The sequence below is a fragment of the Oncorhynchus mykiss genome, chromosome 10, assembly GCF_013265735.2.
Source record: "Oncorhynchus mykiss isolate Arlee chromosome 10, USDA_OmykA_1.1, whole genome shotgun sequence".
In the NCBI taxonomy this organism is placed as follows: Eukaryota; Metazoa; Chordata; class Actinopteri; order Salmoniformes; family Salmonidae; genus Oncorhynchus; species Oncorhynchus mykiss.
The window spans coordinates 75,223,164-75,248,920 of NC_048574.1; the positions used below are offsets into that span (position 1 = coordinate 75,223,164).

The window sequence follows — 25,757 nt, forward strand, 5'->3', positions numbered from 1 at the left end:
TAGTACAGACACCTAGCACTATTGTTGGATTAGCAGTGTTTATATAGTACAGGCACCTAGCACTATTGTTGTATTAGCAGTGTTTATATAGTACAGACACCTAGCACTATTGTTGGATTAGCAGTGTTTATATAGTACAGACACCTAGCACTATTGTTGTATTAGCAGTGTTTATATAGTACAGACACCTAGCACTATTGTTGGATTAGCAGTGTTTATATAGTACAGACACCTAGCACTATTGTTGGATTAGCAGTGTTTATATAGTACAGACACCTAGCACTATTGTTGGATTAGCAGTGTTTATATAGTACAGACACCTAGCACTATTGTTGGATTAGCAGTGTTTATATAGTACAGACACCTAGCACTATTGTTGGATTAGCAGTGTTTATATAGTACAGACACCAAGCACTATTGTTGGATTAGCAGTGTTTATATAGTACAGACACCTAGCACTATTGTTGGATTAGCAGTGTTTATATAGTACAGGCACCTAGCACTATTGTTGGATTAGCAGTGTTAATATAGTACAGACACCTAGCACTATTGTTGTATTAGCAGTGTTTATATAGTACAGACACCTAGCACTATTGTTGGATTAGCAGTGTTTATATAGTACAGACACCTAGCACTATTGTTGGATTAGCAGTGTTTATATAGTACAGACACCTAGCACTATTGTTGTATTAGCAGTGTTTATATAGTACAGACACCTAGCACTATTGTTGGATTAGCAGTGTTAATATAGTACAGACACCTAGCACTATTGTTGGATTAGCAGTGTTTATATAGTACAGACACCTAGCACTATTGTTGTATTAGCAGTGTTTATATAGTACAGACACCTAGCACTATTGTTGGATTAGCAGTGTTTATATAGTACAGACACCTAGCACTATTGTTGGATTAGCAGTGTTTATATAGTACAGACACCTAGCACTATTGTTGGATTAGCAGTGTTTATATAGTACAGACACCTAGCACTATTGTTGGATTAGCAGTGTTTATATAGTACAGACACCTAGCACTATTGTTGGATTAGCAGTGTTGTATAGTACAGACACCTAGCACTATTGTTGGATTAGCAGTGTTTATATAGTACAGGCACCTAGCACTATTGTTGGATTAGCAGTGTTAATATAGTACAGACACCTAGCACTATTGTTGTATTAGCTGTGTTTATATAGTACAGACACCTAGCACTATTGTTGGATTAGCAGTGTTTATATAGTACAGACACCTAGCACTATTGTTGGATTAGCAGTGTTTATATAGTACAGACACCTAGCACTATTGTTGGATTAGCAGTGTTTATATAGTACAGACACCTAGCACTATTGTTGGATTAGCAGTGTTTATATAGTACAGACACCTAGCACTATTGTTGGATTAGCAGTGTTTATATAGTACAGACACCTAGCACTATTGTTGGATTAGCAGTGTTTATATAGTACAGGCACCTAGCACTATTGTTGGATTAGCAGTGTTTATATAGTACAGGCACCTAGCACTATTGTTGGATTAGCAGTGTTTATATAGTACAGGCACCTAGCACTATTGTTGGATTAGCAGTGTTTATATAGTACAGACACCTAGCACTATTGTTGGATTAGCAGTGTTTATATAGTACAGACACCTAGCACTATTGTTGTATTAGCAGTGTTAATATAGTACAGAAATCTTATGTTTATTTGACTCTGATGATAAATAAATATAAAATATTCCTTTAAAGGACTGTGTTAAATATTTAGTAATACATCTGTCAAAAAAACACTTAGTCAGACAACACATGAATTTCTCTTCTAAAATTAAGAAAACCCAAAATATATGTAATAATTGTCTACAAAGAGATGTTTCTATACTTGGGAGAGTACTTCTGTCCAAGGCAGAGGGACTGTCTGGTTTTGTGTACCCCTCATTATCTTTATGTGTAAATCCTGCTACTTGTAAAGAGATCAACAAGACCTTTCTTGACTTCATCTGGAAAAATACATCTCACAAACTAAAAGAGTCAGTCCTCTAATAAAAGAGCTGAAGGAGGTCTGGAAGTGTTGGACTTTGTGACATAAATAACACTTTCAAGATCAACTGGTTGAATCAATACTGATTCAATATGGTATTTCATTCACCCAGAGACTGGATCTACTTATCCACATCTACTGTATCCCCATCCAACAGCACACTTTCAAACATAACATCTACCGGCAGCCTAGAGGTGTGTCCGAACATCAAGAAGAAGGGTGGAAACCCAGTAGTCTCGCCCACCCAGTGTGCGATTCAGACGTTCTGCTTGGCCGTTACCCATGGGATGGTAAGGTGTGGTGTGGGACTTTTCAACACCAGATAACTGAAGCAATTCTACACTAAGTAAACTCTCAAAGTCAGTTAGGTTTCACCAACAAGCTTTAATGGCCTGGAAAATATGTTTCCTGCACATTTTATCCCCACATAAAGCTCTTTTGTGGAATAATTCAGACATAACTAAGGAATAAGTCATTGTTCTATCCCAGCTGGCATGAGAGGAATAACGCCTTTGTCCTTGATGTTTTTGACAACAGAGGTAATATTCTCACATATGAACAATTTATAACATTGAAAGAGTTTCCAATACCTTTCAGAGAGTTTATTTCTGTGGTCAAAGCCGTTCCCAGGGGTCTAACTACATTAATGAAAACTCATCTTATCTTTGGTAATGATCACAAAGTTTATCCAGAACTCAGAGCCGTTCCCAGGGGTCTAACTACACTAATGAAAACCCATCTTATCTTTAGTAATGATCACAAAGTTGATCCAGAACTCAGAGCCGTTCCCAGGGGTCTAACTACACTAATGAAAACCCATCTTATCTTTGGTAATGATCACAAAGTTTATCCAGAACTCAGAGCCGTTCCCAGGGGTCTAACTACACTAATGAAAACCCATCTTATCTTTGGTAATGATCACAAAGTTTATCCAGAACTCAGAGCCGTTCCCAGGGGTCTAACTACACTAATGAAAACCCATCTTATCTTTAGTAATGATCACAAAGTTGATCCAGAACTCAGAGCCGTTCCCAGGGGTCTAACTACACTAATGAAAACTCATCTTATCTTTGGTAATGATCACAAAGTTTATCCAGAACTCAGAGCCGTTCCCAGGGGTCTAACTACATTAATGAAAACTCATCTTATCTTTGGTAATGATCACAAAGTTTATCCAGAACTCAGAGCCGTTCCCAGGGGTCTAACTACACTAATGAAAACCCATCTTATCTTTATTAATGATCACAAAGTTTATCCAGAACTCAGAGCCGTTCCCAGGGGTCTAACTACACTAATGAAAACCCATCTTATCTTTATTAATGATCACAAAGTTGATCCAGAACTCAGATTGGGAGGCGTGGGTTTACTTGAGAGATCTTGTTGTAATAAATATATAAGACAATTTCTCCGTTCACAAAACCAACTTCCACCGAGAGGAAAGTGTTTGTAAAAAAATATATATAAATTAAAATAAAAAGACACATCGTCATCTGCTGACTGGAGGGGCAACACAGTTGAGGAACCAAAAGTTTATTTTCATTTATTTCATAAAAGTGTAATATTGTATTGAGTTGTTCAAATAGAAGCATGTGTTGATTTATTCGTGTTTAATGAGTGAGAATTTAAAACAAACTTTAGACCCACTACATATTTACATTGAACCATAGTTCTGACATGGATCATTTTGACCCACTACATATTTACATTGAACCATAGTTCTGACATGGATCATTTAGACCCACTACATATTTACATTGAACCATAGTTCTGACATGGATCATTTTGACCCACTACATATTTACATTGAACCATAGTTCTGACAGGGATCATTTAGACCCACTACATATTTACATTCAACCATAGTTCTGACATGGATCATTTTGACCCACTACATATTTACATTGAACCATAGTTCTGACATGGATCATTTTGACCCACTACATATTTACATTGAACCATAGTTCTGACATGGATCATTTTGACCCCAGAGGCATATCTTTTATCACAGCCAAAATGTGGTTTATTCCATTTTTCATGACTTTGTCAATCAACTTGTTCTTAATACATCTAAATCCTGGTTTAGTGTTTCTGTATCAATATGGACTTTTAACAAATTAAAATCCTTTGTACTCCAACAACAATGTTAAAACATTCTACACTGTGACATCATTAAAATACTCCTACTACAATGTTTAAACATTCTACATTGTGACATCATTAAAATACTCCCACTACAATGTTAAAACATTCTACATTGTGACATCATTAAAATACTCCCACTACAATGTTAAAACATTCTACATTGTGACATCATTAAAATACCCCTTCTACAATGTTTAAACATTCTACATTGTGACATCATTAAAATACTCCCACTACAATGTTAAAACATTCTACATTGTGACATCATTAAAGTACTGCTACATTATATCACCTCAAGAAACACCCACAGGGAATAAATCTCACTGCTTCTCTGACTGTGGGGAAGGTTGCAAATCTTCATTAGAACTTAAAGAAGATCAGAATTACTAAAAGTACACATGAGAATTCATACTGGAGAGAAACCTTATAGCTGTGATCAATGTGGGAAGAGTTTTACTCAGTCAAGCTGCCTGAAAACTCACCAGAGAATACACACTGGAGAGAAACCTTATAGCTGTGATCAATGTGGGAAACATTTTACTCACTCAAGCTGCCTGATAGTACATCTCGAGAGCACACAAGGGAGAGAAACCTTACCACTGCTCTGACTGCGGAAAGAGTTTTGTTAGTTCAACAGATTTAAAATCACACCAGAAAATACACACAGTAGAGAAACCTTATAACTGTACTCAATGTGGGAAGAGGTTTAATCACTCAAGCTGGCTGATAGTACACCTGAGAGCACACACAGGAGTGAAACCTTATAGCTGTGATCAATGTGGGAAGAGTTTTGTTACATCTAGGCATCTGACTATACAGCAGAGAACACACACAGGAGTGAAACCTTATAGCTGTGATCAATGTGGGAAGAGTTTTGTTACATCTAGCCATCTGACTATACAGCAGAGAACACACACAAGAGAGAAATCTTACAGCTGTAGTCAATGTGGGAAGAGTTTTATTCAGTCAAGTAGCCTGATATCACACCAGAAACACACACAGGAGAGAAACTTTATAGTTGTGATCAATGTGACAAGAGATACTCTGATTAAAGATCTCTGATCAAACATCAGAAAATACATTAATGATGGAGTTGTTTCATGATATCAATGAATTAATGTCACAATGTAGAATGTTTAAACATTGTAGTAGGAGTATTTTAATGATGTCACAATGTAGAATGCTTTCACATTGTAGTAGGAGTATTTTAATGATGTCACAATGTAGAATGTTTAAACATTATAGTAGGAGTATTTTAATGATGTCACAATGTAGAATGTTTTAACATTGTAGAAGGAGCATTTTAATGATGTCACAATGTAGAATGTTTTAACATTGCAGTAGGGGTATTTTAATGATGTCACAATGTAGAATGTTTTAACATTGTAGTAGGAGTATTTTAATGATGTCACAATGTAGAATGTTTTAACATTGTAGTAGGAGTATTTTAATGATGTCACAATGTAGAATGTTTTAACATTGTAGTAGGAGTATTTCAATGATGTCACAATGTAGAATGTTTTAACATTGTAGAAGGAGTATTTTAATGATGTCACAATGTAGAACACTAAATGTTTGCCCCCTGTTCAATTGATTTCTGCATGATATGGATATTAGCCTCAGGGGGAAAATCCAGGCTCTGAATTGAAAGAGTGCTATTTATATGATATAACAGAAAGTGACTCACACAAAAAGAGCTGTGTTACACTTACAGCATTGGTGACCCACTTGAATCAAAATGTAGCTCGATGTTTTCTACAAGTTGTCCTCTAACCAGTGATGTACACATTATTCCCAGATTCCATGTGGTTTTTGAGCTGTTAGTTTTAACAGGACAAACTCATCTCCCCACTCTCACACAAATTATTTCAACATGATATCGATGAGGGATGAAAAATAAGTGTTGCGTTCCTTTGTTTAACAACCTCTAAATGTAAATGCATCTCTCCAAAATGTAGCTGACTGTCTTCTGCAGGTTTATACAGTCTGATCCTTACATAACATTCTAACCACTAGGCTACCCTGCTGCCCCAATAATACACTAAATACATGTAATATAGCCTATACAGTCTGATCCTTACATAACATTCTAACCACTAGGCTACCCTGCTGCCCCAATAATACACTAAATACATGTAATATAGCCTATACAGTCTGATCCTTACATAACATTCTAACCACTAGGCTACCCTGCTGCCCCAATAATACACTAAATACATGTAATATAGCCTATACAGTCTGATCCTTACATAACATTCTAACCACTACCCTGCTGCCCCAATAATACACTAAATCCATGTAATATAGCCTATACAGTCTGATCCTTACATAACATTCTAACCACTACCCTGCTGCCCCAATAATACACTAAATACATGTAATATAGCCTATACAGTCTGATCCTTACATAACATTCTAACCACTACCCTGCTGCCCCAATAATACACTAAATACATGTAATATAGCCTATACAGTCTGATCCTTACATAACATTCTAACCACTACCCTGCTGCCCCAATAATACACTAAATACATGTAATATAGCCTATACAGTCTGATCCTTACATAACATTCTAACCACTACCCTGCTGCCCCAATAATACACTAAATACATGTAATATAGCCTATACAGTCTGATCCTTACATAACATTCTAACCACTACCCTGCTGCCCCAATAATACACTAAATACATGTAATATAGCCTATACAGTCTGATCCTTACATAACATCATCACTCCACTTTATGAATCTCGTTGTCTTGCTTAGTTTCCATTCTCTTACTAGCTCAGACATTGGGGCATAGATTCTATTGGTGGTGACATGCACACTCCTACTGGGGCCTATAACTGATTATCTAATGTTCCTGTCCAAAGGTCTTCACAAGTTCAGACTGATGTTGTCTGTGTGATTAACCCATGTGTGTGTCCAGTAGCCTTCACCAGATCAGACTGATGTTGTCTGTGTGATTAACCCATGTGTGTGTCCAGTAGCCTTCACAAGATCAGATATGGCCCAGACCAGACACGTCTTGTTAGTCTACCTTTCCTCATCTACACAGATTCTGTTCATGTTCTGTTTTTTACATGTCTAATAGTTGACTCGATGTTGATCCAGCTTTGTACAGTCACATGGGCTCAGCCTTCATTCTGCTTAAACATGTCTAGTATTTAAACTCATATTGATTATTCTATCTACTTACAAGAGAACAGTATAGTTACCAGATGTCTGGAAAATCCTCCCACACAGTCAGTTAGGAACAAATAGTTATTTACAATGACGGCCAAACCCGGACAACGCTGGGCCCATTGTGCACCACTCTATGGAACCCCCATCACAGGATATGATGCAGCCTGGATTCAAACCAGGTCCTTCAGTGACACCTCTTGTACTGAGATGCAGTGTCTTAAATACATAAACATGAATATAATGTGTTGAATACAACTGGTGTAGACTTTACTGTGAAATGATCTGAGACCCAACGATGAAGAGTTAAAACATTATACCTTTTATGAGGTACAACTGGTGTAGACTTTACTGTGAAATGCTCTGAGACCCAACGATGAAGAGTTAAAACATTATACCTTTTATGAGGTACATTTTCACATCTCATAGTACAGAACTCCTAACTGGTCACCTTCTCCTGGACCAGACAGCATCACAGGTGATATTCTCCTGGACCAGACAGCATCACAGGTGGTATTCTCCTGGACCAGACAGCATCACAGGTGATATTATCCTGGACCAAACAGCATCACAGGTGGTATTCTCCTGGACCAGACAGCATCACAGGTGATATTCTCCTGGACCAGACAGCATCACAGGTGATATTCTCCTGGACCAAACAGCATCACAGGTGGTATTCTCCTGGACCAGACAGCATCACAGGTGATATTCTCCTGGACCAGACAGCATCACAGGTGATATTATCCTGGACCAAACAGCATCACAGGTGGTATTCTCCTGGACCAGACAGCATCACAGGTGATATTCTCCTGGACCAGACAGCATCACAGGTGATATTCTCCTGGACCAGACAGCATCACAGGTGATATTCTCCTGGACCAGACAGCATCACAGGTGATATTCTCCTGGACCAGACAGCATCACAGGTGATATTCTCCTGGACCAGACAGCATCACAGGTGATATTCTCCTGGACCAGACAGCATCACAGGTGGTATTCTCCTGGACCAGACAGCTGGGTGAATACACTATATATACAATAGTATGTGGACACCCCTTCAAATTAGTAGATTGGGCCATTTCAGCCACACCAGTTGCTGACAGGTGTTTAAAATTAAGCACACAGTCATGCAATCTCCATAGACAAACATCGGCAGTAGAATGACCTTACTGAAGAACTTCCAGTAACATTCAACGTGGCACCGTCACAGGATGGCACCTTTCCAACAAGTCAGTTTGTCAAATTCCTGCCCTGCTGGAGCTGCCTGGTCGACTGTAAGTGCTGTTATTGTGAAGTGGAAGCATCTGGGACCAACAACGGCTCAGCCAAGTAGTAGTGGGCCACACAAGCTCACAGAACAGGACCGCCGAGTGCTGAATAGTGTAACGTGTAAAAATCGTCTGTACTTGGTTGCAACACTCACTAACGAGATCCAAACGGCCTCTGGAAGCAACATCAGCACAAGAAACTGTTTGTCAGGAGCTTCCTGAAATGGGTTTCCACGGCCGAGCAGCTGCATACAAACCTAAGATCAATATGGGCAATGTCAAGCGTCGGCTTGAGTGGTGTAAAACTCACAGCCACTGGACTCTGGAGCAGTGGATACGTATTCTCTGGAGTAATGAATCATCTTCACCTTCTAGCAATCCAACGCACTAATCTGGGTTTGAGAACGCTACCTGCCCCAATGCATAGTGACAACTGTAAAGTTTGGTGGAGGAGGAATAATGGTCTGGGGCTGTTTTTCATGGTTCGGGCCCCTTAGTTCCAGTTAAGGGAAATCTTAATGCTACAGCATAGAATGACATTCTAGAGGAATCTGTGCTTCCAACTTTGTGGCAACAGTTTGGGGAAGGCCCTTTCCTGTTTCAGCATGACAACGCCCCTGTACACAAAGCAAGTTCCATACATGAATGGTTAGTTGAGATTGGTGTGGAAGAACTTCACAAAGCCCTGACATTAAAAACATCAAACACCTTTAGGATGAATTGGAACGCCGACTGCGAGCCAGGCCTAATCGCCCAACATCAGTGCCCGACCTCACTAATGCTCTTGAGGCTGAATGGAAGCAATGTTTCAACATCTAGAGGAAAGCCTTCCCAGAAGAGTGGAGGCTGTTATAGCAGTAAAGGGGGGACCAACTCCATGCAAATGCCCTCTTCTCCCCTCTCTCCTCTTCTCCCCCCTCTCCTCTCCTCTTCTCCCCCCTCTCCTCTCCTCTCCTCCTCCCTCTCCTCTCCTCCTCCCTCTCCTGTCCTCTCCTCTTCTCCCCCCTCTCCTCTCCTCTCCTCCTCCCTCTCCTCTCCTCTCCTCTCCTCTCTTCTCCTCTCCTCTTCTCCCCCTCTCTTCTACTCCCTCTCCTCTCCTCTTCTCCCCCTTTCCCCTTCTTCTACCTCCCCTTACTTTATTTAATATAAATTAAAGGATGGGAGGGAGACAGAGAGGGGGAGGGGAAGGGAAGTAGGGTAGAGAGGGAATATATTTGTATCACTGACTTCTCACCAGTGATGTCATCATAACCAGTAACCTTTTCCTCTCTTGGCCCAGCCCAGCCTGACCCTGACATACAGCATCAGGCCTGTTGAGTTGACTTGGGTAACAGACAGCTTCTACACCACATCCCCCCTTCTCCTGCTCTAACATGAGACCTCATCAGTACTCATTTTGGGTGCTGGTACTGTTTCTATTTAGGTGCTGGAACATTAAGCCAATATTCTATAAGAGGTGAACTCAAGCAGTAGAAAGTTAGAGGTGATATTATAGGACACACTATGTGAAATGTTGCTGCTCTGTCAGCAGTTTCCTGTGGAGTTTTTCAGTTTGCTGTCGTGTGTTCAACCACTGATCCAAGATAAGTTGCTAAGAAGTTTATCTCACATCAAAGACCCAACGAACGAATGACATAGAAGTCATATAGCCGAGCAGTACGTTCCAGTCTTCAGTCCTCTCTACATGACAGTGACTTGTGTATGTCAGTGGAGCCCCAGTTAGAGACAGACATGATACCTGCAGTGGTACTGATGACCCTGTTGTGGAGCACAGGTATGATGCTGTTATACTGATATACACTTGTGACAGTTACTGAGATATGATTTGATATTGTAAGATATATTATAATTTGCAGGGTTAGTAAAATAACATACAACTGGAAGCAGACAGTAAAAATGTGTCTCAAAGCAGGACAATGATGTGATCACCTGTAAATGTACTTTACTGTAGTCTAACTGTCCATCTGGGGACAGGCACTAATGTCAGTTAAGTTGTGATGGTGTCATGCATCTGACTGTTGTATATTCAGTGTGTCAATGATTGATTGTATCTGTCTCTATGTAAATGAATGAGAGTATATATTATGTATTCTATATTATATTGGAGTAGGATAAGGGAGGGGTGTAGATGCTAGAGGTCTATTAGCTAAGTCAAGATCAACAGGTCCAACACTATATGTCACGAAGAGAGAGAGAATGAGAGAGAGAGAGAGAGAGATGAGGAGGGGTAGGGAGAGAGATTTGAGGAGGAGGAGAGAGAGAGGGTAGGGAGAGAGGAGGGTTGGGGAGAGAGAAAGGAAGGGGAGAGAGAAAGGGAGGGGCGATGGGAAAAGAGGGCATAGAGCAAGATAGGTGAGAGAGGAGGGTAGGGGAGAGAGGAGGGTGGCGGAGAGATGCCGAATGTGTTTACACATGGGTGTTGTTGCACCATACCAACGATAAGCCTCTCTTCCCCATCACATCATGAAAGGTCATGTTATGTTGATTTAACCTCTGCCTCTCTCTTCCTCTGACTCCTCCCTTTCTCTCTATCTCTCTGTCTCTCTCTTTCTCCTCTGTCTCTCTCTTTCTCCTCAGATCTCCAGGCTCAAAGCGTCAGTCCACCAGGTAGGTAGAGTATACATCTACAGTGATTATAGCAGTTCAATATTAGTAAACTTTATTATACCACATGGAGAAAGTCATGTGTCCATACAAACCATTCTAAAACCCAATAACAAGTAGTGTTTTATGGAACTACTTATACTTGACATATTATATATTATATTGGTCTGATGTTAGAGAGGGAGAAGGGGGGTGTAGATGATAGAGGTCTGTTACCAAGGCAACAGGTCTGATACTATCTGTCAGGAAGAGAGGGAGGAGCAGAGAGAGAGGAAGGAGAGAGACGAGGGGACAGAAGACAGGAGGAGAGAGAGCGAGAAGGCGAGGAGAGAAATGAGATGTCAACAGAGATAGGGAGAGCAAGAAGGAGGGGAGATGGAGGGAGATTCAACAGAGATAGGGCTGACAGACTAACATGCAGCCAACTGAATATCTTGTCTTTACTGACTTCTCACCAGTGATGTCATCATAACCAGTAACCTTTTCCACTCTTGGTCCGGCTCTTCTGGGAAGGTTTTCCACTAGATGTTGGAACATTGCTGCGGGGACTTGCTTCCATTCAGCCACAACAGCATTAGTGAGGTTTGGCGATTAGGCCTGGCTCAGTCGACGTTTCAATTAATCCCTAAAGGTATTCAATGGGGTTTAGGTCAGAGCTCTGTGAAGGCCAGTAAAGTTCTTCCACATCGATCTCAACAAACTATCTCTGTATGGACCTCGCTTTGTGTACAGGGGCATTGTCATGCTGAAACAGGAAAGGGCCTTCCCCAAACTGTTGCCACAAAGTTGGAAGCACAGAATAGTCTAGAATGTCATTGTATGCTGTAGCGATTAGATTTCCCTTCAATGAAACTAAGGGGCCTAACACGATCCATTAAAAACAACCCCAGACCATTATTCCTCTTCCACCAAACTTTACAGTTGGACCTTGCTCTGACACCGCCTGTTATAGAGGTCCTGGATGGCAGCAAGCTTGACCTCAGTGATGTACTGGGCCATTCACACTACCCTCTGTAGTGCCTTGCGGTCGGAGGCTGAGCAGTTGCCGTAGCAGGCAGTGATGCTACCAGTCAGGATGCTCTCAATGGTGCAGCTGTAGAACCTTTTGAGGATCTGAGGACCCATGCCAAATATTTTTAGTCTCCTGAGGGGGAATAGGTTATGTCGTGCCCTCTTCACGACTGACATGGTGTGCTTGGAGCTCGTTGTCGGTGATCAGGCCTACCACTGTTTTGTCATCAAATTTAACCTCCTATGGAAGAGACGGTTTAAGATCCCGTTAACGGGATCAATTTGACAACAGTCAAACAACAGAAATCTCATAATTAAAATTCCTCAAACATACATAAACTTGTTGTTAATCCCGCCACAAAGACTTTACGACGAAAGCAGATTATGTTAGGTCAGCACCTCGTCACAGAAAAACAGCCATTTTTCCAGCCAAAGAGGAGTCACAAAAAAGCAAAAATACAGATTAAATGTATCACTAACCTTTGATGATCTTCATCAGATGACACTCATAGGACATCATGTTACACAATACATGTATGTTTTGCTTGAGGAAGTTCATATTTATATCCAAAAATCACGTTATGTTCAGTAATGTTTTGCTTCCAAAACATCTGGTGATTTTGCAGAGATCCACATCAATTTACAGAAATACTCACAATAAACATTGAAAAAATATACAAATGTTATGCGTGGAATTATAGATCCACTTCTCCTTAATGCAACCGCTGTGTCAGATTTCAAAAACACTTTACGGAAAAGCACACCATGCAATAATACAAGTACGGCGCACAGACACAAAAACAAGCCATACAGACACCCGCCATGTTGTGGAGTCAACAGAAGTCAGAAATAGCATTATAAATATTCACTTACCTTTGATGATCTTCATCAGAATGCAATGTTTTTAACATAAATCTTCAATAATGTTCCAACCGGAGAATTCCTTTGTCTTTAGAATTGCAATGGAACGCAGGTCGCTATCACGTGAGCGAGTGTGATCAGCTCATGCCACTCTGGCAGAGCCCTTACTCAAACAGCTCTCATCCCCCCTCCTTCACAGTAGAAGCCTCAAACAAGGTTCTAAAGACTGTTGGCATCTAGTGGAAGCCTTAGGAAGTGCAATATGACCCCATAGACACTGTATATTCGATAGGCAATGATGTTGGAACATTGCTGCATGGACTTGCTTCCATTCAGCCACAAGAGCATTAATGAGCTCAGGTACAGATGCTGGGCGATTTGGCCTGGATTGCAGTCTGCATTTCAAATCATCACAAAGGTATTCAATGGGGTTTAGGTTAGCCTCTGTGCAGGCCAGTCAAGTTCCTCCACACCGATCTCAACAAGCCATTTCTGTATGGACCTTGCTTTTTGCACAGGGGAATTGTCATGCTGAAACAGGAAAGGGCCTTCGCCAAACTGTTGCCACAAAGTTGGAAGCACAGAATCATCTAGAATGCGATTAGATTTCCCTTCACTGGAACTAAGGGGCCAAACCCAAACAATGAAAACATCCCCAGACCATTATTCCTCCTCCACCAAACTTTACAGTTGGCACTATGCATTAGGACAGGTAGTGTTCTCATGTTATCTGAGTTTTACACCACTCCAGCCAACGCTTGGCATTGACCATGGTGATCTTAGGCTTGTGTGTGGCTGCTCCGTCATGGAAAATTCATCCTGAAGCTCCCAACGAACAGTTATTCTGCTGACGTTGCTTCTAGAGGTAGTTTGGAACTCTGCAGTTAGTGTTGCAACCGAGGACAGACGATTTTTACGCTCTACCAATTCACAGTTGAGCAGCTGTTGCTCCTAGAAGTTTCCACTTCACAATAACAGCACTTACAGTTGACCGGGGCCAAACTGACTTGTAGGAAAGGTGGCATCCTATGATGGTGCCATGTTGAACGTCACTGAGCTTTTCAGTAAGGCCATTCTACAGCCAATGTTTGTCTATTGAGATTGTATTACTGTGTGGAAGGGGTGGGGAAGGGGTGTGGCTGAAATAGAATCCACTAATTTGAAGGGGTGTCCACATACTTTTGTATATATAGTGTATGTACACATGGGTGTTGTTGCACCATGAAAGGTCATGTTGATGTTAATTTAACCTCTGCCTCTCTCTTCCTCTGTCTCTCTCTTTCTCCTCTGTCTCTCTCTTTCTCCTCAGATCTCCAGGCTCAAAGCGTCAGTCCACCAGGTAGGTAGAGTATAAATCTACAGTGATTATAGCAGTTCAATATTAGTCAACTTTATTATACCACATGGAGAAATTCATGTGTCCATACAAACCATTCTAAAACCCAATAACAAGTAGTGTTTTATGGAACTACTAATACTTGTCAACCACAAAGCATTACTGCTGTTAGAATAACAGAATCACTGTCATCATCTGTCCTCACCACTGTGTTTTCCTCTCTGCTGTTTACAGCTGAATACTCAGTCAGACTGGTGGATGGGACCACTTCCTGTTCTGGGACAGTGGAAGTCTTCAATGAAGGAGAGTGGTTAGGTCTTTGTACTAGTTGGTGGAGCATGATGATAGAGGTCAGGTTTGTGTGTAGAGAGCTGGACTGTGGAAATCCTGTAGCTGAATCTGGAGGACCTCTGCTTGAAGATGGAAGACGAAGAGTTATACTAGGTGGTTGCTATGGAAATGAGTCTTCTATTAGACAGTGTGACATTGTAAGAGGAGGACCTGGTGGCTGTAATGGTAGAACTTATCATCATGTGACCTGTTCAGGTAAGAGACTGGTCATATTGAGAGATTTATTTATACATTATACAATATTACCATGTATCATCTTTATGTGTTTTTATTTCATTTAAATAGAGGGAGAGATGTCAGATGTATTTAAACATTATATTTGTGTTTGTCATATTGGTTTATGGGAGATGTTCATGGGCAGATCATTGTAGTTCAGATGGTACTGAAGTGAAGCTGCCTGATGGATGTCCAGCTGTTTATTTTCTATAAAGTGAAGTGAACTTATTCCTGTCTCCTGCCTGCATTATTCCCAACCTGATCCTGAGTGACTAAGAACCAATTTCTACCTCTTACAGTATCAAACATAGCAAACTACAATCTTTTATCCAACATATTTGTGTTTAGTCCTTGACAATGTCATCAACAAACTGATTGAATGTTCAACCAACTCTTTTTCTCCAGAGTCTGTGAGGCTTGTGGGTGGAGCTGGTCTCTGCTCTGGGAGAGTGGAGGTGAAGTCCAATCAGTCCTGGGCCTCAGTGTGTGAAGCTGACTTTGACCGGCAGGATGCAGAGGTAGTCTGTAGGGATGTTGGCTGTGGGGCTCCTGCAGCTCTACAGGGGGGGCTCTATGGAGAAGGTGAGGGTCAGACCTGGGATAAAGAGTTCCAGTGTAAAGGCAATGAGTCCCTTCTCCTGGACTGTGACACCTCAGACAGAAAACACAACACCTGCCCACCTGGTAATGCTGTTGGACTCACCTGCTCAGGTAAGAAACAGTTTGTCACTCAGTCAACATTGTTTCTCACCTGGAGTAAAGAAATGAGCGACAATATAGGTGTGTTTTAGTGAGAAAATAGTAAGATTACTGTCTCTCTCTTTTCTTTTCTCAGAGCCTGATGATGTGAGGCTGGTGGGAGGAGGCAGTCGCTGTGCTGGTGGAGTGGAGTGGTACGACCAGGGAGAGTGGAGGACTGTGGGAGCTGAAGACTGGGATGTAGCTGCAGTTGTGTGTAGACAGCTGGGCTGTGGGTCCACTGTTTCAGTACTACTTGGAGACACCACTAGAGCTTTTAGACTTTCCTGTTATGGGTCTGAGTCTTCACTGAGGGAGTGTTCCAGAAGTTATGATCTCTCTCCTGGACTCACAGTGATCTGCTCAGGTAATAACAAGATACACTATTTGGCCAAAAGTATGTGGACATTAGTGGATTCGGCTATTTCAGCCACACCTGTTCCTGACAGGTGTATAAAATTGACCACCTTGCCATGCAATTTCCATAGACAAACATTGGCAGTAAAATGTCCTTTCTGAAGGTCTCTGTGAATTTCAACGTGGCACATCTAGGAGCAACAACGGCTCAGCCGTGAAGTGGTAGACAACACAAGCTCACAGAACAGACAGTCGAGGGCTGAACCACGTAGAGCGTAAAAATAATCCTCTGTTGTAAAACTCACTGCTGAGTTCCACATACTTTTGTCCATGTATTATATCTCCTTCCTGGACTCACAGTGATCTGCTCAGGAAATATCAACATATTATAATTATATTCAACTGATTTCCTTCATTCATACAACTTCCTCTGCACCTCTCATGATGACTGTTTAGCTTGTCAGTCTGCTTTACTAAATAGATCACTCAGTCAAGTAGGAATCAAATACAACTTAAATATCCCAGAATGCTTTTGTATTTGAGTGTTTTCTAAGTGAACGTCTCTACTCACAACGACTGTAACAAAGAGAGGAGGAGGGAGGAGGAGAGGAAGAGGGAGATATGGGAGAGATCAAATATATTTTTATCACTGAGTTCTCACCAGTGATGTCATCATAACCAGTAACCTTTTCTACTCTTGGCCCATCCTGACCCTGACATACAGCATCAGACCTTGTAGTTCAGATGGTACTGAAGTGAAGCTGCCTGATGGATGTCCAGCTGTTTATTTTCTATAAAGTGAAGTGAACTTATTCCTGTCTCCTGCCTGTATTATTCCCAACCCGATCCTGAGTGACTAAGAACCCATTTCTACCTCTTACAGTATCAAACATAGCAAACTACAATCTTTTATCCAACATATTTGTGTTTAGTCCTTGACAGTGTCATCAACAAAACTGATTGAATGTTCAACCAACTCTTTTTCTCCAGAGTCTGTGCGGCTTGTGGACGGAGCTGGTCTCTGCTCTGGGAGAGTGGAGGTGAAGTCCAATCAGTCCTGGGCCTCAGTGTGTGAAGCTGACTTTGACCGGCAGGATGCAGAGGTAGTCTGTGTGGAGTTTGGCTGTGGTGCTCCTGCAGCTCTACAGGGGGGGCTCTATGGAGAAGGTGAGGGTCAGACCTGGGATAAAGAGTTCCAGTGTAAAGGTAATGAGTCCCTTCTCCTGGACTGTGACACCTCAGACAGAAAAAACAACACCTGCCTACCTGGTAATGCTGTTGGACTCACCTGCTCAGGTAAGAAACAGTTTGTCACTCAATCAACATTGTTTCTCACCTGGAGTGAAGAATATGAGAGACAATATAGGTGTGTTTTAGTGAGAAAATAGTAAGATTACTGTCTCTCTCTTTTCTTTTCTCAGAGCCTGATGATGTGAGGCTGGTGGGAGGAGGCAGTCGCTGTGCTGGTGGAGTGGAGTGGTACGACCAGGGAGAGTGGAGGATTGTGGGAGCTGATGACTGGAACCAGGATAATTTAGCTGCAGTAGTGTGTAGACAGCTGGGTTGTGGCTCCACAGTTTCAGTATTACCTGGAAACATCACTAGAGGGAATGGAGCTTCCTGTTCTGGGTCTGAGCCTTCACTGAGGGATTGTTATAGGATGTATGATCTACTTCCTGGACTCACAGTGATCTGCTCAGGTAATAACAATAGATAATAATTATATTCGACTGATTTCCTTCATTCATACAACTTCCTCTGCACCTCTCATGATGACTGTTTAACTTGTCAGTCTGCTTTACTAAATAGATCACTCAGTCAAGTAGGAATCAAATACAACTTAAATATCCCAGAATGCTTTGTATTTGAGTGTTATCTCAGTGAATGTCTCTACTCACTACCACTGTCACGTCATGTTGTTGTCACATCTAAATGAGGAAAGTAGTTGAGGAGCTACGTTTTCTTTTTCTCTCCTCTTGTTCCAGATGTCCTGCTTAAGCCTGATATCAACATATGTTGTCTCAGTGACTGTAGGCCCACTACTCATGTTGCCCTGTGAGGGAGGGTGGCTGGCACTGTTACATGCTGATGTTATTGTCATATCTATAGGAAACTAGTTGAAGAGGTTTTTCTTGTTCTCTTTTATTGTTATAAAATATAATGGCGCCTGAAGAAATGGCAGCAGTTTTACTAGACTAACCAGTTGTGCTATTATGTGTTTTTTTTGTGTGTTATTTGCTTTATTTATAATTTATTTTGTACATAATGTTTCTGCCACCGTATCTTAAGGAAAAAAAGATCTTCTGGATATCAGGACAGCGATCACTCACCTCGGATTAGACAAAGATCTTCTGGATATCAGGACAGCGATCACTCACCTCAGATTATATGGCTATATACAGTAGTGGGGCTATATATAGTAGTGAGGTTATATACAGTAGAGAGGTTATATATAGTAGAGAGGTTATATACAGTAGAGAGGTTATATACAGTAGAGAGGTTATATTACAGTAGAGAGGCTATATACAGTACAGAGGTTATATACAGTAGAGAGGTTATATACAGTAGAGAGGTTATATATAGTAGAGATGTTATATACAGTAGAGAGGTTATATATAGTAGAGGTTATATATAGTAGAGAGGTTATATACAGTAGAGAGGTTATATACAGTAGAGAGGTTATATACAGTAGAGAGGTTATATATAGTAGAGAGGTTATATACAGTAGAGGTTATATATAGTAGAGAGGTTATATATAGTAGAGAGGTTATATACAGTAGAGAGGTTATATATAGTAGAGAGGTTATATACAGTAGAGAGGTTATATACAGTAGAGAGGTTATATATATAGTAGAGAGGTTATATATAGTAGAGAGGTTATATACAGTAGAGAGGTTATATATAGTAGAGAGGTTATATACAGTAGAGAGGTTATATACAGTAGAGAGGTTATATACAGTAGAGAGGTTATATACAGTAGAGAGGTTATATACAGTAGAGAGGTTATATACAGTAGAGAGGTTATATACAGGTTATATTCACTGTCTTTTTACTGTTGTTTTTACTAATCTGTTGCTCACATAATATATATTTTTTACTTAAAAATTGCACTGTTGGTTAGGGCCTGTAGGTAAGCATTTCACTGTCAGGTCTACATCTGCTGTATTCAGCATTTCACTGTCAGGTCTACAGCTGCTGTATTCAGCATTTCACTGTCACCTGTTGTATTCGGTGCACGTGACAAATAAACTCTGATTTGATTTGTTACAGATCACCTGCTCCAGCCTGATATCTTCCTGACTGACCCAATGGGAGGGGTCTCCAGGAGCCACCAGGGGCCCGAGATGTTCAGGGGCTACAACTTCACCATCACCTGCTCCACTCAGCCACAGTACCCAGGAGGCTCCTTCCTCCTCAAGTTCACCGGCTCCAACAGAACCCAGACCCAGCCAGCTGTCAATCACTCTGCTGCCTTCCTCTTCCCTGCTGCAGATGACTCCCACCAAGGGAACTACAGCTGTGTTTATGACAATTATGTTTTCTCTCATAACTTCTCCTCTGAGAGTGAGCTCCTCTCCCTCACCATCACAGGTAACTGAACATGAACCAGACTTATAACTTTGTCATTGACAGATTTCCCACAGATCTATGTGATGATGATCAGTCCCCTCATCAAAGGTGTTTCTGTTTGCAGCCTCTCCTCTGCCAGCCTTCATCATCAGACACGTTGTAGTGCTGCTGATCCTAGTGACAGCCATCACCACCTCCTACCTGTACTACAAGGTAAAGACATTTACTCAGACGTTACAAGTCATTGAAACTAGAGGGAGAGGGTGAGGGGGAGAGGGAGGGAGAGAATGGAGATACTAGAGAGTAAATGTCTGACTGTTGGTGCTGTGTCTCCCTAGCCCACCAGGAGGCAGAAGAGAGTGAACAGGGTGAGCAGCATGGATCTTTATGTCAATGCCATGGAGATGGTCTCTCTGAGCTCCAGAGCTGAAGCTGGACCGGGAGAGGAGAGAGCAGCCCAGGGGACGGAGTAGGAGGAGAATGAAGATGACCCTACATGCTGATCTTAGGTCAGTTTTGTGTTTTAAATTGATGGTCAGCAGTGGACTGATGTTTAAAATGTGGTGACAAACCTGGAGTGGTTCTAATTTTAATAACAAGTTCAGAATTAGTTTATCTTTCTAGAACCTTGGAAGAAATCTAAAAGGAGTGACTGCAACCACCATTATTCATTTAGTTTGGTTTTTACCACCAGAGAAACATGGGGTTCTGGTAACATGGGGATTGGGTAAATTGGGGTATGGCGTAACTTTGGTTTTTGGTAACATGGGTTTTGGTATCATGGGATAACATGGGTTTTGGTATCATGGGGTAACATGGGGTACTGGGTAACATGGGGTTCTGGGTAACATGGGGTTTGGGGTAACATGGGGTTTTTGGTTACATGGGGTTTTGGTTACATGGGGTTTTGGGTAACAAGGAGTTTTGGTTACATGGGGTTTTGGGTAACATGGGGGTTTTGGTTACATGGGGTTTTGGTTACATGGGGTTTTGGTAACATGGGGTTTTGGTTACATGGGGTTTTGGTAACATGGGGTTTTGGTTACATGGGGTTTTGGGTAACATGGGGTTCTGGGTAACATGGGGTTTTGGTTACATGGGGTTTTGGTAACATGGGGTTTTGGTTACATGGGGTTTTGGTAACATGGGGTTTTGGTAACATGGGGTTTTGGTTACATGGGGTTTTGGTTACATGGGGTTTTGGGTAACAAGGAGTTTTGGTTACATGGGGTTTTGGGTAACATGGGGGTTTTGGTTACATGGGGTTTTGGTTACATGGGGTTTTGGTAACATGGGGTTTTGGTTACATGGGGTTTTGGTAACATGGGGTTTTGGTTACATGGGGTTTTGGGTAACATGGGGTTCTGGGTAACATGGGGTTTTGGGTAACATGGGGTTTTGGTAACATGGGGTTTTGGTTACATGGGGTTTTGGTTACATGGGGTTTTGGGTAACAAGGAGTTTTGGTTACATGGGGTTTTGGGTAACATGGGGGTTTTGGTTACATGGGGTTTTGGTTACATGGGGTTTTGGTAACATGGGGTTTTGGTTACATGGGGTTTTGGTAACATGGGGTTTTGGTTACATGGGGTTTTGGGTAACATGGGGTTCTGGGTAACATGGGGTTTTGGGTAACATGGGGTTTTGGTAACATGGGGTTTTGGTAACATGGGGTTTTGGGTAACATGGGGTTTGAATTATTTTAAGAGAGAAGTTCAATCTGTTTTCCAGGATGTATTTATTTTTGACTTTGTCTTCATGTCTTTATCTTGTTTAGTGTCTCAGATTCTTTACCTTATTTAGTGTCTCTTAGATTCTTTATGTTATTTAGTGTCTCTTAGATTCTTTATCTTATTTAGTGTCTCTTAGATTCTTTATCTTATTTAGTGTCTCTTAGATTCTTTATCTTATTTAGTGTCTCTTAGATTCTTTATCTTATTTAGTGTCTCTTAGATTCTTTATCTTATTTAGTGTCTCTTAGATTCTTTATCTTATTTAGTGTCTCTTAGATTCTTTATCTTGAAGTGTTTCCATTATTAGTCCAGGTATTATTATAATCATCTGTTCATTCTTTGTGTTTTTAAACATTTTTTAATAAAGGGGTTTGTTGTTGTTTACCTCATGATGTTATTGATTATAAATGTTATGATATTGATTATGATGTAGATTAGTGTTATGTTGTTAGTAGTATAGAGATAATGATGTTATTGATTATAAATGTTATGATATTGATTATGATGTAGATTATTGTTCTGATGTTGCTCTCTAAACTGCCATGTAATCAACTGGATGCTTTTAATAAAATTACAGGCTGTCAATCTTGTGTGATTTAATTATTAGACAGACTACAACATACAGTATGAATTAACTGAGATCAGTCTGTGTGATTCCCCTCTTGGACAGACTACAACATACAGTATGAATTAACTGAGATCAGTTTGTGTGATTCCCCTCTTGAACAGACTACAACATACAGTATGAATTAACTGAGATCAGTCTGTGTGATTCCCCTCTTGGACAGACTACAACATACAGTATGAATTAACTGAGATCAGTTTGTGTGATTCCCCTCTTGAACAGACTACAACATACAGTATGAATTAACTGAGATCAGTCTGTGTGATTCCCCTCTTGGACAGACTACAACATACAGTATGAATTAACTGAGATCAGTTTGTGTGATTCCCCTCTTGAACAGACTACAACATACAGTATTAATTAACTGAGATCAGTCTGTGTGATTCCCCTCTTGGACAGACTACAACATACAGTATGAATTAACTGAGATCAGTCTGTGTGATTCCCCTCTTGGTAGGATAATAGTAGACCAACCCAAGCTGTACTGTTCAGTAGGATAATAGTAGACCAACCCAAGCTGTACTGGTCAGTAGGATAATAGTAGACCAACCCAAGCTGTACTGTTCAGTAGGATAATAGTAGACCAACCCAAGCTGTACTGGTCAGTAGGATAATAGTAGACCAACCCAAGCTGTACTGGTCAGTAGGATAATAGTAGACCAACCCAAGCTGTACTGGTCAGTAGGATAATAGTAGACCAACCCAAGCTGTACTGGTCAGTAGGATAATAGTAGACCAACCCAAGCTGTACTGGTCAGTAGGATAATAGTAGACCAACCCAAGCTGTACTGTTCAGTAGGATAATAGTAGACCAACCCAAGCTGTACTGGTCAGTAGGATAATAGTAGACCAACCCAAGCTGTACTGGTCAGTAGGATAATAGTAGACCAACCCAAGCTGTACTGTTCAGTAGGATAATAGTAGACCAACCCAAGCTGTACTGTTCAGTAGGATAATAGTAGACCAACCCAAGCTGTACTGTTCAGTAGGATAATAGTAGACCAACCCAAGCTGTACTGTTCAGTAGGATAATAGTAGACCAACCCAAGCTGTACTGTTCAGTAGGATAATAGTAGACCAACCCAAGCTGTACTGTTCAGTAGGATAATAGTAGACCAACCCAAGCTGTACTGTTCAGTAGGATAATAGTAGGCCAACCCAAGTGGTACTGTTCAGTAGGATAATAGTACACCAACCCAAGTGGTACTGGTCAGTAGGATAATAGTAGACCAACCCAAGCTGTATTGGTCAGTAGGATAATAGTAGACCAACCCAAGCTGTACTGTTCAGTAGGATAATAGTAGACCAACCCAAGTGGTACTGGTCAGTAGGATAATAGTACACCAACCCAAGTGGTACTGGTCAGTAGGATAATAGTAGACCAACCCAAGCTGTACTGTTCAGTAGGATAATAGTAGACCAACCCAAGCTGTACTGTTCAGTAGGATAATAGTAGACCAACCCAAGCTGTACTGGTCAGTAGGATAATAGTAGACCAACCCAAGCTGTACTGTTCAGTAGGATAATAGTAGACCAACCCAAGCTGTACTGTTCAGTAGGATAATAGTAGACCAACTCAAGCTGTACTGTTCAGTAGGATAATAGTAGACCAACCCAAGCTGTACTGTTCAGTAGGATAATAGTAGACCAACCCAAGCTGTACTGTTCAGTAGGATAATAGTAGACCAACCCAAGCTGTACTGTTCAGTAGGATAATAGTAGACCAACCCAAGCTGTACTGTTCAGTAGGATAATAGTAGACCAACCCAAGCTGTACTGTTCAGTAGGATAATAGTAGACCAACCCAAGCTGTACTGTTCAGTAGGATAATAGTAGACCAACCCAAGTGGTACTGTTCAGTAGGATAATAGTACACCAACCCAAGTGGTACTGGTCAGTAGGATAATAGTAGACCAACCCAAGCTGTACTGTTCAGTAGGATAATAGCAGACCAACCCAAGCTGTACTGTTCAGTAGGATAATAGTATTACAATTATTGAAACAGAGAAACTGACGAAGAAACAGGTTTCAGAATTGATCTAATTTTAATTTCAGGTTTTCGTTCTCAAAGTAGGACTTTTATAAACAGAAAAACAATACAATTGTATGTTTTATTTATTTGTATATAACAATGATTAAACCACATCAGGAGATCACGTTTGAGTTTAGGGAAAAATCTAAGAAATGTAGATTTTAGAGTAGTTCCCCTTTAATTCAAGTGTGAACCTGTAGTACAGACACCTACACTATTGTTGGAATAGCAGTGTTTATATAGTACAGACACCTAGCACTATTGTTGGATTAGCAGTGTTTATATAGTACAGACACCTAGCACTATTGTTGGATTAGCAGTGTTTATATAGTACAGACACCTAGCACTATTGTTGGATTAGCAGTGTTTCTGTAGTAGACACCTAGCACTATTGTTGTATTAGCAGTGTTTCTATAGTAGACACCTAGCACTATTGTTGGATTAGCAGTGTTTATATAGTACAGACACCTGGCACTATTGTTGTATTAACAGTGTTTATATAGTACAGACACCTAGCACTATTGTTGGATTAGCAGTGTTTATATAGTACAGACACCTAGCACTATTGTTGGATTAGCAGTGTTTATATAGTACAGACACCTAGCACTATTGTTGGATTATCAGTGTTGATATAGTACAGACACCTGGCACTATTGTTGGATTAGCAGTGTTTATATAGTACAGACACCTAGCACTATTGTTGGATTAGCAGTGTTTATATAGTACAGACACCTAGCACTATTGTTGGATTAGCAGTGTTTATATAGTACAGATACCTAGCACTATTGTTGGATTAGCAGTGTTTATATAGTACAGACACCTAGCACTATTGTTGGATTAGCAGTGTTTATATAGTACAGACACGTAGCACTATTGTTGGATTTGCAGTGTTTATATAGTACAGACACCTAGCACTATTGTTGGATTAGCAGTGTTTATATAGTACAGACACCTAGCACTATTGTTGGATTAGCAGTGTTTATATAGTACAGACACCTAGCACTATTGTTGGATTAGCAGTGTTAATATAGTACAGACACATAGCACTATTGTTGGATTAGCAGTGTTTATATAGTACAGACACCTAGCACTATTGTTGGATTAGCAGTGTTTATATAGTACAGACACCTAGCACTATTGTTGGATTAGCAGTGTTTATATAGTACAGACACCTAGCACTATTGTTGGATTAGCAGTGTTTATATAGTACAGACACTTGTTGGATTAGCAGTGTTTATATAGTACAGACACTATTGTTGGATTAGCAGTGTTTATATAGTACAGACACCTAGCACTATTGTTGTATTAGCAGTGTTTATATAGTACAGACACCTAGCACTAACATTGACAGGACAGTTACAACCACAAGTTCACTGGTTAGGTAGGACACAAGATATCTGTTAGATAGGAACAACAGTAGTGACACATGGTTAGGTAGGACACAAGATATATGTTAGATAGGAGCAACAGTAGTGACACATGGTTAGGTAGGACACAAGATATCTGTTAGATAGGAACAACAGTAACGTTATTGATACAAACCCTCAATGTGAAGTGATATTAATCCATAAATACAGAGCACAAGTACAACCCTTTTATATAAACCTTTTAAGGTAGTAAGAAAATAAACATTCACTTAATATTTCAACAAGTCACCTGCTAGTAAATCACCTGCTGGTAATAACTAGCGTGACATTGTAGTGCA

At 40.6% G+C, this 25,757-nt stretch overlaps 1 protein-coding gene across 1 annotated transcript; it reads left to right on the forward strand.

Annotated features, from left to right (window-relative positions):
- The first annotated feature begins 10,273 nt into the window (after nt 1-10,273).
- Nucleotides 10,274-16,851, forward strand: LOC110516094 (CD5 antigen-like). Its single transcript, XM_036989390.1, has 4 exons — nt 10,274-10,392; nt 11,196-11,225; nt 14,665-14,976; nt 16,817-16,851. Exons 1-4 carry the CDS (start codon nt 10,320-10,322, stop codon nt 16,849-16,851), a joined length of 450 nt encoding a protein of 149 aa, XP_036845285.1. The 5' UTR covers nt 10,274-10,319.
- The last annotated feature ends 8,906 nt before the right edge of the window (nt 16,852-25,757 follow it).